This window comes from Saccopteryx bilineata, chromosome 10, assembly GCF_036850765.1.
Source record: "Saccopteryx bilineata isolate mSacBil1 chromosome 10, mSacBil1_pri_phased_curated, whole genome shotgun sequence".
Classification (NCBI taxonomy): domain Eukaryota; kingdom Metazoa; phylum Chordata; class Mammalia; order Chiroptera; family Emballonuridae; genus Saccopteryx; species Saccopteryx bilineata.
The window spans coordinates 45,487,950-45,506,475 of NC_089499.1; the positions used below are offsets into that span (position 1 = coordinate 45,487,950).

General features: G+C 42.4%; 1 protein-coding gene across 20 annotated transcripts in view; it reads right to left on the reverse strand.

The window, feature by feature from the left end:
- Positions 1-18,526, reverse strand: part of TFDP2 (transcription factor Dp-2) — a 197,132-nt gene that overhangs the window by 13,806 nt on the left and 164,800 nt on the right. For 18 of the 20 annotated variants that reach the window (XM_066245216.1, XM_066245230.1, XM_066245213.1 and 15 more), the window contains 3 exons: positions 13,220-13,366; positions 9,500-9,568; positions 2,116-2,267 (listed from right to left, as the gene is read on the reverse strand). In XM_066245216.1, coding sequence (XP_066101313.1) covers positions 2,116-2,267; positions 9,500-9,568; positions 13,220-13,366 — 368 coding nt within the window. The remainder of the gene's footprint in view (positions 1-2,115; positions 2,268-9,499; positions 9,569-13,219; positions 13,367-18,526) is intronic. The other 2 variants (XM_066245219.1, XM_066245212.1) reach the window with 1 other exon arrangement.

An 18,526-nucleotide genomic window follows, 5' to 3' on the forward strand; every position in this document is an offset into this window, starting at 1 on the left:
TGGTGGTCAGTGAGAGGAGCATAGTTCCCATTGAAATAGTGGTCAGTTTGTTGATTTAAATTTACTTGTTCTTTGTTTTAAATATTGTATTTGTTCCCGTTTTTCTGTTTTGTTTTTACTTTAAAATAAGATATGTGCAGTGTGCATAGGGATTTTATTTGTTCATAGTTTTTTTTTGTTTTTTTTTTTGCATTTTCTTTTGCATTTTTCTGAAGCTGGAAACAGGGAGAGACAGTCAGACAGACTCCCACATGCGCCCGACCAGGATCCACCCGGCACGCCCACCAGGGGGCGAAGCTCTGCCCACCAGGGGGTGATGCTCTGCCCATCCTGGGCGTCGCCATGTTGCGACCAGAGCCACTCTAACACCTGAGGCAGAGGTCACAGAGCTGTCCCCAGCGCCCGGGCCATTTTTGCTCCAATGGAGCCTTGGCTGCGGGAGGGGAAGAGAGAGACAGAGAGGAAGGTGTGGCGGAGGAGTGGAGAAGCAAATGGGCGCTTCTCCTGTGTGCCCTGGCCAGGAATCGAACCCGGGTCCTCCTCACGCTAGGCCGACGCTCTACCGCTGAGCCAACCGGCCAGGGCGGTCATAGTTTTTTTATAGTCCAGCCCTCCAATGGTCTGAGGGACAGTGAACTGGACCCCTGTGTAAAAAGTTTGGGGACCCCTGCAGTAAGGAGACCAGGAGTTCCTGTGTCCCTGGAAGGCCTGCTCACGCCTCTCTGATACTTATGTAACTGTTGAGCCCTCTTTTGCCTTCAAATGTATCTCAAGTTGGTTCATAAATTACATGCTGACCCTTTATAACAGCATTTAACATTTATAAAATGCTTGCTTTGAGTCCAACCCTTAACGGGCATTATCTCATTGAATCCGCACCACACGGCTGGGAAGTGGCAGAGGCCCTGCATCATCCCCATTTGTTCTTCAGGAAAGAGCTTTGCAGCAGTTAAATGGGGGAACCATAATCCACACTTGGGTCTGTCTCACTCTGCACCCTATTCCCTTAACTATTTCAAGCATCTGGTTATATGTAGCCTGAAGACTATTTTCATGAAGGGTAAAATAAATCACATATTAATTCTGTATTGAAAACTGCTACTTTTCACTTATTACAATGAATATTACCATCAATTTTAGTTAAAATGCAAAAAATCTGTTGGTGGGATTGTAAATTGGTGCAGCTACTAGAGAAAACAGTATGGAGATACCTTAAAAAAGTATTACCAGATGATCTAGCAATTCCACTTCTGGGAATAGATACAAAGGAAACAAAATCACTCTTTTGAAAAGATATGTGCACCCCTGTGCTCACGGCAGCATTCTTCACAATAGCCAGGGTTCTGAAAGTGACCTAAGTGACCACTGCTGGACGAATGCAGGAAAATAGGGTATACACAAACAACGACACACACTCAGCCACACGAGGGAAGGAAACTCGGCCACTTGCGACAACATGGATGGACTGTGAACGCATTATGCCAAGTGCAGTAACTCAGAGAAGACAAACACTGAACGAGCTCACTAACATGTGGAATCTAAAAAACCCCAACTCACAGATGCGGAAGTAGACTGCTGGTTGCCAGACATGGAGAGAAGGAGGGAGGTGAAGTAGTTGAAGGTGGTCAAAAATATTAACTTTCAGTTATAAGATAATATTTTTTTAAAAAGCAGAGAATGCATCTAGCTAGCATTTTCATGTCTACTCATCCATTAATAAACTGAAGTACACTCAACTATGGTACAGCAAAATAAAGAAGTAAGCTATTTTCAGAATAAACTATGATCGTGAATTATAAGCAAGCCTACCTAGTGCTGGACCCTCACTGAGGGGCCACCTCACTGCAGTGACTCACCCCAGTTAGAACACGTGCATGTATACATATGCATAAGTGGTCTGAGTCCAAGCACCACAGCGCCAGGCGCTAGATGTGAGGGGAGTGATGGAGCACACAGCAGTAGCTGACAACAATCCTGAAAAGGTACTTCCTGTGCCCCAAGGAAGGCAGCCCTGGAGGCTTCACATAAGGAAGCACACCCTTCTTTACTTTGCAAACGACAGGACTATGTTAACAGAAGTCCAGCGGCATTCCCCTCGCTCAGTTCCGCACTCACTTGTCACTGGAGATGCTGCAGTCTATGACTGTTCTCCTGCTTGTATTGATGATTATAAAGGGCAGCTGAATGGTGGAGTTCACAGCTGGAGGGCCCTGGTTCTGCTGTTCATTTTGCCGATTCCTCTGTACCAGGTTTTTGAAAGCAATTTGCTGTAATGATAGATATAAAGAACATACTCATTTAACAGAGATAAGTGAATTAGAATTAAATGACTTAAGATAAACACATTTAAAATAGTTTGAAATTAGAGAGTTTAAAGAGGCCTTCTAACTATAGGTAAATGAAACATTTAATAAAAAAGATCAGAATGAGCCAACTCAATAAATAAATAAATATTTATTTTTATTTGGGGGGGGGTATTTTTCTGAAGTGAGAAGTGGGGAGGCAGAGAGACAGACTCCCACATGCACCCGACTGAGATCCATCCAGTAAGCCCACTAGGGAGCGATGCTCTGCCCATCTGGGGTGTTGCTCCTTTGCAACTGGAGCCATTCTAGCGCCTGAGGCAGAGGCCATGGAGCCATCCTCAGCACCTAGGCCAGCTTTGCTCCAATGGAGCCTTGACTGTGGGAGAGGAAGAGAGATAGAGAGAAAGGAGAAGGAGAAGGGTGGAGAAGCAGATGGGCGCTTCTCCTGTGTGCCCTGGCTGGGAATCGAACCTGGGACTTCCACATGCTGGGCCAACACTCTACCGCTGAGCCAACTGGCCAGGGCCAATAAATATATTTTGAGGGAAAAAAATATATATTTAATGGTGTCTAACTTCATCCAAATGCAAATAATGGAGCCCATGGTTTCTGCCATCCATGGAAACAAGGCAAGAGCCCAGTGGCACCTGCAACTCTTCTTGGAGTCAGTGTTGAGGTGACAGTGCCACCAAGTGAACTCATGTTTCCCATTTACCTAACACAGACTCCTTTCAGAGTTTAGGGTTAAATATATCTTTTGGGTTCTCTAAAACAGTGATACACAAACTTGATAAAGCCACAGAACCCTTTCTTCAAACAAAGTCTTAGAAGACACCCATTTCTAAGACCAATGCCAGTGGCATCGCCCTGCTGGTGGGAGCGGGGCCAGGCATCCTGAGCCCTGCCCACTTGGCCCTCATTCACCCCTCAGGGTCCTCCTCCAAACTGCCAAGGATACTGAGGGCTCAGGTTGGAATCTGATCCAACCTGCTCCCCACCTGGTCTCTTCCAGATGAGGAAATGAGAGGCTTGGCAGTGATGGTAAGATCTATCAGGGCGTGAATCTTCATACTGAATCTTGCTTGCTACTGTTAGTTATAACCCTTACTCAAAAGTCAAAGAAGGTGACCCCTCCCCTTATTAATAAGACAAAAGTATCATAGGATTCCACAGCTAGAAAGACCTTACACTGTTCAAGTTTTCCATTTGCTCATGAAACACACATTGGTTTTACTTATACTGTATATTTATTTTCAGATACTGGTTTTAAAACCTCCTAGACTTAGATCCACTCAATTCCCTTCACCAGCTGGTTCCATCTTCTCTCACCCAGCCCTGATGAATTTAAATTATTTTCTGTGTTTTAGCAATCTTTTTTAAAATTATTTATTTATTTATTTATTTATTTATTTAGTAACAGAGTCAGAGAGAGGAACAGACAGAAACAGAGATGAGAAGCATCAATTCTTTGTTGCGGCACCTTAGTTGTTCATTGATTGCTTTCTCATATGTGCCTTGACCTGTGTGTGTGTGTGTAGGGGGGCTACAGCAGACTGAGTGACCTCTTGCTTGAGCCAGTGACCTTGGACTCAAGCTAGTGAGCCTTGTTCAAACCAGATAAGCCTGTGATCAAGCTGGCGACCTCAGGGTCTAGAATCTGGGTCCTCCGCATCCCAGTCCAATGCTCTATCTACTGCGCCACCGCCCGGTCTGTCTGTTTTAGCAATCTTATTCTAGGACTGTTACTGTAGGCCAGGGGTCCCCAAACTATGGCCCACGGGCCGCATGCGGCCCCCTGAGGCCACTTATCCAGCCCCCGCTGCACTTCCGGAAGGGGCACCTCTTTCATTGGCGGTCAGTGAGAGGAGCACATTGACCATCTCATTAGCCAAAAGCAGGCCCATAGTTTCCATTGAAATACTGGTCAGTTTGTTGATTTAAATTTACTTGTTCTTTATTTTAAATATTGTATTTGTTTCCGTTTTGTTTTCTTACTTTAAAATAAGATATGTGCAGTGTGCATAGGGATTTGTTCATAGTTTTTTTTTTATATATAATCCGGCCCTCCAACGGTCTGAGGGACAGTGAACTGGCCCCCTGTGTAAAAAGTTTGGGGACCCCTGCTGTAGGCTCTGGGTCTTAACTAAAGATTAAGATGATTATTATCTTAAAATGACTGGATGCTGTCTCCCTAGAAAGTGCACATTTTTCTTTCTTTCAAAATGCATAAAACAAAAAGAACATCAACTTATTGTAGCCCTAACAGTGCATCCAAAAAATGCTATAAAAGATTGCTATAAAAAAACTACTACTGCCTGACTAGGCGGTGGGCGCAGTGGATAGAGAGTTGGACTGGGATGCGGAGGACCCAGGTTCAAGACCCTGAGGTCACCAACTTGAGTGCGGGCTCATCTGGTTTGAGCAAAAGCTCACCAGCTTGGACCCAAGGTCGCTGGCTCCAGCAAGGGGTTACTCGGTCTGCTGAAGGCCCACGGTCAAGGCACATCTGAGAAAGCAATCAATGAATAATTAAGGTGTCGCAACAAAAAACTGATGATTGATGCTTCTTATCTCTCTCCGTTCCTGCCTGTCTGTCCCTATCTGTCCCTTTCTCTGACTCTCTCTGTCTCTGTAAAAAACAAAAACAAACAAAAGAGCCCTGGCCGGTTGGCTCAGTGGTAGAGCATCGGCCTGGAATGCGGGAGTCCCGGGTTCGATTCCTGGCCAGGGCACACAGGAGAAGCCCATCTGCTTCTCCACCCCTCCCCCTCTCCTTCCTCTCCGTTTCCAACTTTGGAAAAATATATATATAAAAAAACCCAACAGGCCCTGGCCGGTTGGCTCAGCGGTAGAGCGTCGGCCTGGCGTGCGGGGGACCAGGGTTCGATTCCCGGCCAGGGCACATAGGAGAAGCGCCCATTTGCTTCTCCACCCCCACCCCCTCCTTCCTCTCTGTCTCTCTCTTCCCCTCCCACAGCCAAGGCTCCATTGGAACAAAGATGGCCCGGGCGCTGGGGATGGCTCCTTGGCCTCTGCCCCAGGCGCTAGAGTGGCTCTGGTCGCGGCAGAGCGACACCCCGGAGGGGCAGAGCATCGCCCCCTGGTGGGCAGAGCGTGGCCCCTGGTGGGCGTGCTGGGTGGATCCCAGTCGGGTGCATGCGGGAGTCTGTCTGACTATTTCTCCCCGTTTCCAGCTTCAGAAAAATACAAAAACAAAACAAAACAAAACAAAAAACCAACCCAACAAAAAACAAAGAAACAAAAAACTACGACTGCCCTGGTTGGTTAGCTCAGTCAATTCTAGTGTCAACTCAATACACCAGGGTTGTGGGTGCAATCCCAGTCAGAGCACATACAAGAATCAAGCAGTGAATGCATAAATAAATGGAACAAATCGATGTTTCTCTCTCTTTTTGTCCCCCTTCCTCTCTCTCTAGAATCAATCAATTAAAAAAAAAACTATTACTAGAAATACCATTATCAAATATTATTTAAGTCATATTCTAGTATCTTCTACTAAAGAATAGGTTATTTTGCCTGACTGGTGGTGGTGCAGTGGATAAAGCATTGACCTAGAATGCTGGCGTCTCTGGTTCCAAGCCCCAAGGTTGCCAGTTCTGAGCACATGGTTGTCAGTGTGGGGTCACTGGCATGAGCAGAGGAATTATCCACACGACCCCAAAGCTCACCAGCTTGAGCCCAAAGGTTGCTGGCTTAAAAAAAAGGCCAAGGTCACTGGTTTGGCCCCAGTCAAGACAACGTAAGAGGAGCAATCAATGCACAACTAAAGTGAAAGCAACTGTGAGTTAATGCTTCTTACTGTCTCTCCCCCTTTCTAGAAAACAAACAAACAAACAAAAAACACAAAAACCTGGCTATATTGTATTTATTGCTTAATCCATTTAATATTGAGGAAAAACATGCTGAAACCGTAAAACTCAGAAAAAGATTTACAGTCGTCCCTCGCCTAGCGCAGCTCACTTTTTGTGGTCTCACTGTATCAAAGATTTTTAAACTGTATATATCTAATTTTTGTATTGGGATTTTTTGCTATATCATGGGATTTTGCAGTATATACGTATTTTAATATATTTATTATTTTAATTAATTTTGTGGTAAAATAAGCATTTTCTAGCCTAAAAAATTGAAAATATAAAAAAAATATAAGGAATAATTAAAACACATTAAAAATATTAAATCAAAATAAAATACATAGCATATATTTACTGGTGAGTACCCAAATAGAATTTTATATGTTGTTAAAATTATGGCCTGACCTGTGGTGGCGCAGTGGATAAAGCGTCGACCTGGAAATGCTGAGGTCACAGGTTCGAAACCCTGGGCTTGCCTGGTCAAGGCACATATGGGAGTTGATGCTTCCAGCTCCTCCCTCGTCTCTCTCTCCTCTCTCTCTGTCTCTCTCTCTCTCTCTCTCTCCCCCTCTCTCTCCTCTCTAAAATGAATAAAATTTTTTTAAAAAATTAAAAAAAAAATTATGTAGGTTTAAAAGTGTTAAAAAAAAGTGTTTAAGAGCATAGGAAGTGTTTATAAGAGTTTAGGAAAAGTTAGTAACAGTGTGGGAAACGTTTATAAGAGTGTGGGAGGGTTTATAAATTCTTAAAATATATATAAGTAATAAAATAAATAAATATAAGGTCGCTACTTGAGATTTTCGCCTATGGGGGGTGTTCTGGAACCTAACCCCGCGACAGATGAGGGTCCATGGTATACGTTTAAATTCTCCTGCCTAGCTTCTCTTCCCTCCTAGTAGAAAAAGCACCTTGGGAAATACTCCCACTTCCTGCCTCACTTCGTGGCCACAGTCTCACGGAGGGCTGTAGAGGGGAATATAGACAGTGATAAGTCAGAGTTCTTATATGTTTGTGTTCATTTTAAGAGCATCAAGAATGTTTCAGAAGAAGGAGAATAGTAAAAACTAAATAATGCTATTTCGATAGTAAAAACAGAAATCCCCTCCTGTTTGTTTTGGACTGATTTCATTATTTACTGCCCTTTGATTTCCTTCAGGTTTCTGTTCCTCTCCAAGTTGGTTAGCATGTATCCGAGAGGCTGGGCAGCCTTAGGTGAGCTATGTTAGCAGCTCTGGACAAGGTGCAGGGCTGGAAGGGAGCACTACATAGATAGAAGTAGGCTATCTGGACTATCTGGAGGTATCTGTACTCACACCATTTCTCCTCCACATTAAGAAAAAAGAGGCAGTGGCATGTAAGTAAAACTTAGGTGTGCCATGTGATGTCAGTGAATTGTGACATTAAGTGTTAAAAAAAATTAAGCTAGCTTAGTCATGGCAAATTATTAGTGTTCAGGGACAACTTGTTTAATTTACTTTTTTTTTTGTTTCCAGAGACAGAGAGAGAGAGGGATAGATAGGGACAGACAGACAGGAACGAAGAGAGATGAGAAGCCTCAATCATCAGTTTTCCATTGCGACACCTTAGTTGTTCATTGATTGCTTTCTCGTATGTGCCTTGATCGTGGGCCTTCAGCAGACCGAGTGACCCCTTGGTCGAGCCAGCGATCTTGGGTCCAAGCTGGTGAGCTTTTTGCACTCAAACTGGCGACCTCGGGGTCTCGACCTGGGTCCTTCCTCATCCCAGTCCAACGCTCTGTTCACTGTGCCATCACCTGGTCAGGCTGCAGCAGTTTTAACTGCAGGGACAGGAACAACAGAGAGACAGCCAGGGGGAGAAGGTGACAGTGTAGGAGTTAAGACATGAGGACCTGGCAGGCCAGGTCCACAAGAAGGCAGGATTCTCCAGGGGGGAGCTGTAGAAATAGGAGTAAACGGCCAGCTCTGAAGGTCTTATTTAAAGCTGCAGAACAAGATCTTTAAACAAAATCTTATTTGGACATCCAATATAAAAAATACATAAAAATGTCTCCCCCAGCAGCAGCTCCTCAGGTAGGTCCTACAGGGTTCCTTCAGTGTGAAAAGCAGGCTCAGAACAGAAAGACAGAAAGATAGAAAGAAATGGCCTAACCAGGGCGGCACACCACCTCTGGGCTCCCTAAGTTTGGAAAGTCTCTGCTCTATTTGTGTTCTTCCTCTGCCCTGGCCCAGCTCCCTGCTCAGATCGGACACAGGTCTCTGCAAGATCTAAAAAATCGAGTCTTTGGCCATCCGATTTCTACATGAAACTAAAAGAAAAACAAATAAATGTAAGCATCTCTAAAGTGAAAAACAAAAATCTGGATTATTTAAGAGTACTTTACATATCCTACCCATTAGGGTAGGATAGCATATTTTAGGAAACAACCTGCTATAATACATATTTGGTAACTTTTTGCTATCTTTATTTCTGATAAGTGGATTACACCAAAATTGACCTATAATTGTTCAAATGAAAGTTGATTTTATGATTGACTGAAAGTTTTTTAAATAAAGATAAGTTGCTGATAAAAGCACAGGCATTAAGATTCTCACACTCATTTTATAAAGTTCTTTTTTGATTGGATTGAAATCAGCTCTACCATACGGCTCAAAGTAAATTTTTACACCAACTATAATTACCAAACTAGAAAAAATAGTCCATCTACCCTGTGATTTTACCTCACATAATTTTATACAAAGGCTCTATTATATTTTTTTAAATCATCCAAATTCTAGGAAATTATCCATAAAAGAATAAATATAGGGATCTTTATTTCACTGTAAAATTTAATTAAAAAAAAAACCAAACAAATGCATTTTAAGATTTGGTATTTTTATAAAGCTTATTGAGTTATTGCATATTATTCTGTTACAGATAATAAATATTAAAGGTAGATTATATTATTTTAATCATTGTGCCTAAAATTTAACTAGCTTTACTTCTTGGTATTGCAAATTAGGACTAAACACCACCCCCCCAACAGTTTCTGTTTAGAGTACACACGCACACACACACAGTTTCTGTTCACAGTAAGGAGAAGCGTCAAAGGTAACTGTGTGTATCAGTCACACACAGGGCAGATGAGCGGCTGTGGGGCCCTGATGATGGTGAGACATGGAAGTAGCTTAAAGGCAGACCATGTGGGCGGCACAGCTTGGCTGCAGGGAGGCCGTCTGATTTCTGCAATCCCACTAGCCACCACCTCAAAGGCACCCAATGTAGCAAACACCAACTAAAAAGCAAGTAAGCAGAGAAGGAGAATACAGGTAGGGAAGGTAACGAAAACATCCCAGCCTTTACCTGCAGGAGAAGCTCTTGCAGCTGGGCCCGCTTCTGCTTTATCCGCTCCATCCGCCTCTGCTTCTCTATCTTCAAAATACAGATTACAAAACAACATGAACATGTTTCAAGTACAAAGTATTGCTCATTTTCAGGTCCCAATTCTGAGATATCAAGAATTTTCTTCAGGAAATGCAACTCATTTTAACTACCATCATCCATAATGACAAACCACACCTCTTTGGGGAGCAGGGGTTGGAGTGAGTGAGCAGGCAAGACAGCAGAATCCTGGCAACTGTTATCAGTAATGACATCCATCTGCTTGATACTTGGTATGCAGTACTTGTTGCTATTTGTTGCTATCTCTTACTTAAGTTCTAGCAGAGTAAAAGCTAAGACTTAGGAACACTTTCTCTGTCTGCTCTGTGTGCCAGCACTCAACTCAGCACTTCCCACACATTATATAATTCACCTTCACAAAACTATGTATGAGGTAAGTACGTTGTCAACCATTATGCATGTAAGGAAAGGGAGGAATAATTGCCCAAGCGCACAATGTTTAGTGCCTGTCAAGAATCTAAGCCATCTGGTTCCAGAGACCCTAATATTAACTGCTTTGCAACCTCCCAAGAATGAGGTAAGATCTCATTTAAGGTCGCAGTTTAACAGACTTTTATTTTTACTTTAAATTTTATTTACTTATTTATTTAAACATTTAACTTACTTTTTTCCCCTGTTAGAAATCACATGGCTAACTGCCAGGTCAACGAATACACATGGTATTTGAGAATTCTGAGACAAAGTTCTCTCTAAAAAAGTTTTACCGGTTTTCACTTTCATTCGTCGCGTACTTCCCAACAACCCAGCCAGGACTAGCACCCTCTTTCCAGAGAGGGCACAGGACCCTCTAAGCTTCCATATATGGCCCTGATCATACAGAAGTTAATTTTTAATCCTATCCTATCTTGTATCATTTCCTGTTTCACACATGTAAATATCTCTTTCCTGATAAGAGAAATTATGCTGGATGTCTCTCTTCTTCTTGCTTTCTAATTCCTTCCTTTACTTCTTTATTACTGAAGTAAAATTGGCATATTTATTTTAACTGCTTTAAATAAGCACAGCTGCTAATATAGATAGCTTACATATTCAATATACAATTCCTACTTGTAGTAAAATACATACTTATGTGACAAACTTCCCAGCTTCAAAGGGCTATTATTTTCCTCACTCTGGCAACTACCCGGAAAACATGTTAGAGTCTGAATTTCCTTGTAGGTGAGTTCCACACCCTCTCTTCGGGCAAAAGTCAATGACATCAAATAAGACATTTTTCTTGTCTACTCTAAGAGAATATGTCCTATTTGCTCCCCATCCACTGTAGTCTGCACCAGGAGCTTCCTCTCATTCCTCTAACCATTACCATACTTTAACCCTGAATTACTTTAGATTGACTGTAAATTTATGGCCATCTACATTTGAAGATATAGCAGTTCCTCCCTGACCCCACCTCCCGCCAAACACAATCCAAGCCTTACGGACTCTACCTCTAAAACACTTCTCCAACCTCACTGCTACCGCCTTACCTTCCCTCTTCATCTTCCTGTCGGTTCAACTCTCAACCCATTAGTGGAGTAATTCTTCAGAACACATCCTATCTGACTTCCCCTTTATCTCCAATAGTTTCCCCTAGTTTACAGGGTCAGGTCCCAACCGTTTAGCACTGAGAGACATATCCCCCTTCTCCTACCCGCACTCTGGCCACACATGCTTTCTTATGCATGCCTCTGCCCAAGCAGGCCCGGAAGGCCCTCTCTGCCCTAATCTGCTTGGCAAACTCCTACTCCTCCTTTGTAACTGAGCTCAGGGATATATGTGTATACACATCCATTTTTTGGTAAAGCCGTTCCTTATCTCCCTTTCTAGAAAAGCTGTACATACTTCTTTCATAGCATATTTTTGGTAACTCCTTTTATATTTTTCCTCTCAATCAGAATGAAAGCTCCTTGGAGTCAAAAGATTTTTTTTTCGGCCCTGGCCGGTTGGCTCAGCGGTAGAGCGTCGGCCTGGCGTGCGGGGGACCCGGGTTCGATTCCCGGCCAGGGCACATAGGAGAAGCGCCCATTTGCTTCTCCACCCCCACCCCCTCCTTCCTCTCTGTCTCTCTTCCCCTCCCGCAGCCAAGGTTCCACTGGAGCAAAGATGGCCCGGGCGCTGGGGATGGCTCCTTGGCCTCTGCCCCAGGCACTAGAGTGGCTCTGGTCGCAGCAGAGCGACCCCCCGGAGGGGCAGAGCATCGCCCCCTGGTGGGCAGAGCATCGCCCCTAGTGGGCGTGCCGGGTGGATCCCGGTCGGGCGCATGCGGGAGTCTGTCTGACTATCTCTCCCCGTTTCCAGCTTCAGAAAAATACAAAAAAAAAAAAAAAAGATTTTTTTTCTTGTACAAACTTTGGTTATCAAATAGCAGATGATAATGACTTTTGTTATCTTAATATTACTGGTTAAATGATCCTCAAATTCACACTATCAGAAGGAGAAAAGGACATTCCCACTGCAGCACATAAATAAAATTATTCTATGATTTCTGATAAATGTGTTTTCTCCCTCCATCCAGAAGAATAATGATACCAAATAATGAGAAAAACATGAAATCAACCATATTCATCACCATTAGCTATCTTTAACCTCAGTTTATTCCCTTTATGGCCATGACAGTAAAACGATGTCAAATTTGGAAACAATATGTCACAGGGCACATGTTCATTTAGGAAACATTTTCTATAACAATTACAGTTAACAGAATAAAAAATGTTTTTGCACATATCATATCCAAATTCATGTAACTGCCAAACATTCTATCCATTCTGATAAAGATACAAATGAAATACTATTTTGTTGCCACAGATTCTAGAATCAAAGGTAAAAGTTTAAATGTAAAAAATAAGTAGACAGCTGAATCCATTTTGGGGGGCCCATACAGCAAGCATTACAACAAATAAGACATTATTTCTATTACACAAATCACCAAACATTTATTATTAGAGTGCTCAGAATTAAATTAGAATAAAGATCTTCTCTAAGAAACAGTAAAAATCAAGTCATTTAATTCCTATTTCCCTTGTTTCGTCAGGACATCAGTTAGATCAGGGGTCGGGAACCTATGGCTCGCAAGCCAGATGTGGCTCTTTTGATGGCTGCATCTGGCTTGCAGACAAATCTTTAATAAAACTATAATAATGTTAAAAATATAAAACATTCTCATGTATTACAATCCATTCATTTCCTACCGCTCATGTACATGGTTGTGGGTGGCTGGAGCCAATCACAGCTGTCCTCCAGGACAGCACCAAATTTTTATTGGATAATGCGTAACGTACACAGGTTGTTGTATGGCTCTCACGGAATTACATTTTAAAATATGTGGCGTTCATGGCTCTCTCAGCCAAAAAGGTTCCCGATCCCTGAGTTAAGACTATACATCTAAAGTTCCTTCCAGATCTAAAACTCTACATAAAAGAGTTAAAAAAAAAAAAGGACAGAGTAGGCACATTTAAGACCTTGCTTCTAGACATATGTCTTCAGTTTGACACAAACTTATAAAAATTCTCTTAAAAAAAAAGACATAGTATAAACAATGAGAAATATTTTACTATTATGTGACTATATTTCAAAATTAAAATGTCTCTGATATAAAATAAAATAAAGTGAACTACTACATATAAATAGATTCTCCTCATTTACCTCCAGGTTTTGACATTCCTGAGCAGAATTGGTTGGTAGGCCAATCCACTTGATTTCTTTTTTTTCCTTTGAAATGATGTTCATTGCCATTAGCACATTTAAAGCATCATAAACTCTTCGCCTAATGTTCTTCTGATCATAAGCCTGCTAAGAAATATTTTTATTAAGGATAAAAGTTAAGGATTAAGATATAGTCACAAGCTATTAAATATTTAATAACATTATTGTATCCTCAAAGTACTGAAAGAATTCTATACCCAGTGAAACTATCCTTCAAAAGTAAAGATGAAATAAACATACTTTGAAACAATCAAAAACATAAAACAATCTAAAAAATAAAGATTATGTTACTAACATCTAAATTTTAAAAATATTAAACTGTCTTATTGAGGGAGAAGAATAATGATTTAAGACAGAGGTTGGAAATGTAGGAAGGAATGAAGATCAACTCAAAAGGTAACTATGTAAGAAAATCTCAGTTAAAACTCTCTGTATGAAACATAATGTCTTGTGGAGTCTAGAATATACAATGAATTAATATACATGACAACAATAGTATATACAGCAGGAAGGAGTAACGGAGTTAAAGTGGCTAAGGCCTTGCATTGTCTGGGAGGATATTAAAATTTGAAAAGTCAAGCATGCATGTTTTAATCTCTAAGTAAACAGTGCATCTCAAAATGTGGTCCATGGACTACTATGATCTGTAAACTGTTAACTAGCTTACAATAAAAATAGGGAACTTGCACCAAAATATCATCACATAGATCACTAAAGCACACTTTTTAGTTCAGGTGACTTAAAAAAAATTTATTTTGGTAGCAAGACTTTTCAATGAAGAAAATTGTATTAATTCACACTATGGAAAAAGTCCTTTATCTTAAAGTGGATGGGTAGTTCCTAAAATCAAAATCCAATCAATCAAATACCATAATAATGAATGATGGTGGAAGACACTGAATCCATTTAAAGGTAGAAACAAACTTAAATAAATGGGAGATTTAAGTTATAGAACTGAATGCAAATAGTATTAGAAATCTTGACCCTGTAGAAATGGTAATAAAACAAATATCAGGAAAAAGCAACAAAGTAGGTCAGTTATTTTCTCCTCCTTGATATTGGATTCAAAGCAAATGAACTATTCAAAGCAGATGAACTAGGTTTTTGGCACAATATATTTACTTAAAGTCATAAAAACAATTGCAATATTCTTTTAACAACCACCACTTACATATTCAATCTGAATCCTGTGGGAGAGGGGAAAGATGGGAGATAGGAGTATATCTAAGAATATTAATCCCCTTTTCCCTCCATAATCAAGATACTGATCTACAGGTGATAAATCAGGAAATAAAATACTAAAGTTACTCAGAGTTATAAAGATATCCAATGAAAGAACTACAGACTATAAACCTTCCAAATTATCAGAAAAATAACAGCAGCAAAAAATACAACTCCTGCTTATACCTGGGGGTAGGGATGCAGTGGTTAATAAATATGCATGTTAAATGTTGAAAAGTGGTTAGAAGAAATGCCCTAGTGTAGTGACATCTGAGTGAAAATAAATGGAGGGGGCAGATAAACCCATAAATCCCTAGCAAAGAATGCTCCAGGCAAAGGAAACAAGTGCAGTGGCCTGAAAAGGAGCCTCTCTGGCTGACATAGTCACAAAGCGCAGTAACTGAGGGAATGCACAGATGAGATCAGAGCAGTCACGGTGGGCTTGCTTGCAGATCATTTTGAAAACTTTGGCTTTCACTCAGAATCAGAATGCCATATACTTTTTTTCAAGTGCAGACAGAACATTAAAAAAAAAACAACATCATATAACGGCTCACAAGGAAAATCCAAAAGCAATAAAAATAAATAAATGGTTCATAGATAATAAAAGTAAAAAATTCATAACAAACAAAAAGCACTAGCATTGGAACTGTAAGATTCTAGCCTGTCCCAAGCCTGAAACCCCCAAGGTCCCTGGCTTGAGCACGGGGTTGCCAGCTGGAGCGTGGGATCACTGACATGATCCCATGTTCACTGGCTTTAGCCCAAAGATCGCTGGCTTGAGCAAGGGGTCACTGGCTCAGCTGGAGCCCCCCTAACCCTCACCTCATCAACGTACATATGAAAAGCAATCAATGAACAACTAAAATGATGCAACTATAAATTGATGCTTCTCATCTCTCTTCCTTCTTGTCTGTCTCGCTAAAAAAGAAAAAGAACTCTTTATAATGAAATTACTAGGCCAAGGAATAACATTATATCAAAATCAGTAAGAGCTAAAGCAATCTAGAAAAGAAGAAGTCATAGCCACAAAGACTTTCAATGATGAACAAAAATAATAAAAGTAAATAAAGTATATCTCAAACCCTGCACTGTACAGTAATGAGAGTGTTAAAAAAAAATAAAAACAAATTAACTGTAAAACAGGAAATCAAATACAAACAAATCCAAGAGATGGTATTTTGGGCAAAATAACTGCAAATAATTTGGAAAACATGATGAAATAAAGGATTTTCTTAAAAAGCATAAAACATTTAGCTAAGGGAAACAAATTCTAATCAGACACATCACCAAAGAAGGAATGAAAAAACCTATCTAAAGATTAACCCCCCCCATGCTTGACCGGCAAGTGGTGCAGTGGATAGAGTGTTGGACTGGGACGTGGAGGACCCAGGTTTGAAACCCCAAGGTCGCCAGACTGAGCACGGATTCATCTGGTTTGAGCACAGCTCAGCAACTTGAGGCCAAGGTCGCTGGCTTGAGGAAGGGGCTACTTGGTCTGCTGTATCCCCAAGGTCAAGACATGTATGAGAAAGCAATCAATGAACAACTAAGGTGTCGCAAAGAAAAATTGATGTTTCTCATCTCTCTCCCTTCCTGTCTGTCCCTCTTTCTGACTCTATCTCTTTCCCCTTCCCCCAAAAAAGATTAACCCCCCACCGAATTCACCAGGCCTAGATGGTATCACAGGTTATTTCTATAAAATTTCAGGGACCGGAAAGAGACATCCACTGTTATTAAACCTATAATGGAATGAAGAGGAAGATTAAAAAAAGCCTCTAGAGCCTGACCAGGCGGTGGCGCAGTGGATAGAGCGTCGAACTGGGATGCCGAGGACCCAGGTTCGAGACCCCGAGATCGCCAGCTTGAGCGCAGGCTCATCTGGTTTGAGCAAAACCTCACCAGCTTGGAAAGGTCGCTGGCTCAAGCAAGGGGTTACTCAGTCTGCTGAAGGCCCACGGTCAAGGCACATAGGAGAAAGCAATCAATGAACAACTAAGGTCTCGCAATGAAAAACTGATGATTGATGCTTCTCATCTCTCTCCGTTCCTTTCTGTCCGTCCCTGTCTATCCCTCTCTCTGACTCTCTGTCCCTGTAAAAAAAAAAAAAAAAGCCTATAGATTCATATTATAAAGCCAGCATAATACTACTCATCAAAACTACAAAGGTGACAAAAACAAAACAAAAATAAATTTCATTCATGACTATTAGCATAAAAATCTTAAATTTTCAGGAAATTAACTAGAATTTGATTAAATTCAACAATTTCCTATTTTTGAATTGAGAGGGAAAATGTTCATTAAAAAGCAAAACAAGCCCTGGCCGGTTGGCTGAGCGGTAGAGCGTCGGCCTAGCGTGTGGAGGACCCAGGTTCGATTCCTGGCCAGGGCACACAGGAGAAGCACCCATTTGCTTCTCCACCCCTCCACCGTGCCTTCCTCTCTGTCTCTCTCTTCCCCTCCCGCAGCCAAGGCTCCATTGGAGCAAAGATGGCCCGGGCGCTGGGGATGGCTGTGGCCTCTGCCTCAGGCGCTAGAGTGGCTCTGGTCGCAACATGGCGACGCCCAGGATGGGCAGAGCATCGCCCCCTGGTGGGCAGAGCGTAGCCCCATGGTGGGCGTGCCGGGTGGATCCCGGTCGGGCGCATGCGGGAGTCTGTCTGACTGTCTCTCCCTGTTTCCAGCTTCAGAAAAATGCAAAAAAAAAAAAAAAAAAAAGCAAAACAAAAGAACCAACCCTGGCTTGGTGGCTCAATAGAAAAGAAATGTCCCGGTGCAATGAGGTTGAGGGTTCAACCCCTGCGGTCAGGGCACCTATGAAAAGCAATCAAGGAGTTCACAATTAAATGTAACAACTAAGTGGAACAAGTTGATGCTTCTCTCTCTCTATCTCTCTCTCTCTCCCTCCCACTTCTCCTTTCCTCTCTCCATCAATGGTAAAAAAAAGAAAAAAATATTTTTGCTTAGCCTGTGGTGGTGCAGTGAGTAGAGTGTAGAACTGGAATGCTGGAGGTTGCTGGTGTGAAACCCTGGGTTTGCCCTGGCTGGATAGCTCAACTGGTTAGAGCATCCCCATGAAGTGTAGAGGCTGCCGATTTGATCCCTGGTCGGGGCACATACAGGAACAGCTTAATGGTCCTCTCTCTCTCCCAGTGCCTCTCATTAAAATCAATCAATAATTTACAAAATGAGAGAGAGAGAGCCTGACCAGGCGGTGGCACAGTGGATAGAGCGTCAGACTGGGATGCAAAGGACCCAAGTTTGAGATCCCGAGGTCGCAGCTTAAGCGAGGGCTCATCTGGTTTGAGCAAAGCTCACCAGCTTGGACCCAAGATCGCTGGCTTGAGCAAGGAGTTACTCGGTCTGCTGAAGCCCCACGGTCAAAGCACATGTGAAAAAGCAATCAATTAACAACTAAGATGTCGCAACAAAAAACTGATGATTGATGCTTCCCGTTTCTCTCCGTTCCTGTCTGTCTGTCCTTGTCTATCCCTCTCTCAGTCTCTGTAAAAAAGAAAGAAAGAAAAAAAAGGCCCTGGCCGGTTCGCTCAGTGGTAGAGCGTCGGCCTGGCAGGCAGAAGTCCCGGGTTCGATTCCCGGCCAGGGCACACAGGAGAAGTACCCATCTGCTTCTCCACCCCTCCCCCTCTCCTCCTCTCTGTCTCTCTCTTCCCCTCCCGCAGCGAGGCTCCATTGGAGCAAAGATGGCCAGGGCGCTGGGGATGGCTCCTTGGCCTCTGCCCCAGGTGCTAGAGTGGCTCTGGTCGCAACAGAGCGACGCCCCGGAGGGGCAGAGCATCGCCCCCCGGTGGGCAGAGCATCGCCCCTGGTGGGCGTGCCAGGTGGATCCCGGTCGGGCGCATGCGGGAGTCTGTCTGACTGTCTCTCCCCGTTTCCAGCTTCAGAAAAATACAAAAAAAAAAAAAAAAAAAAAAAAGCCTGGGCTTGCCTGGTCAAGGCACATAGGACAAGCTATAAATGAACAACCAAAGTAAAGCAACTATGAGTTCACACTTCTCATTCTTC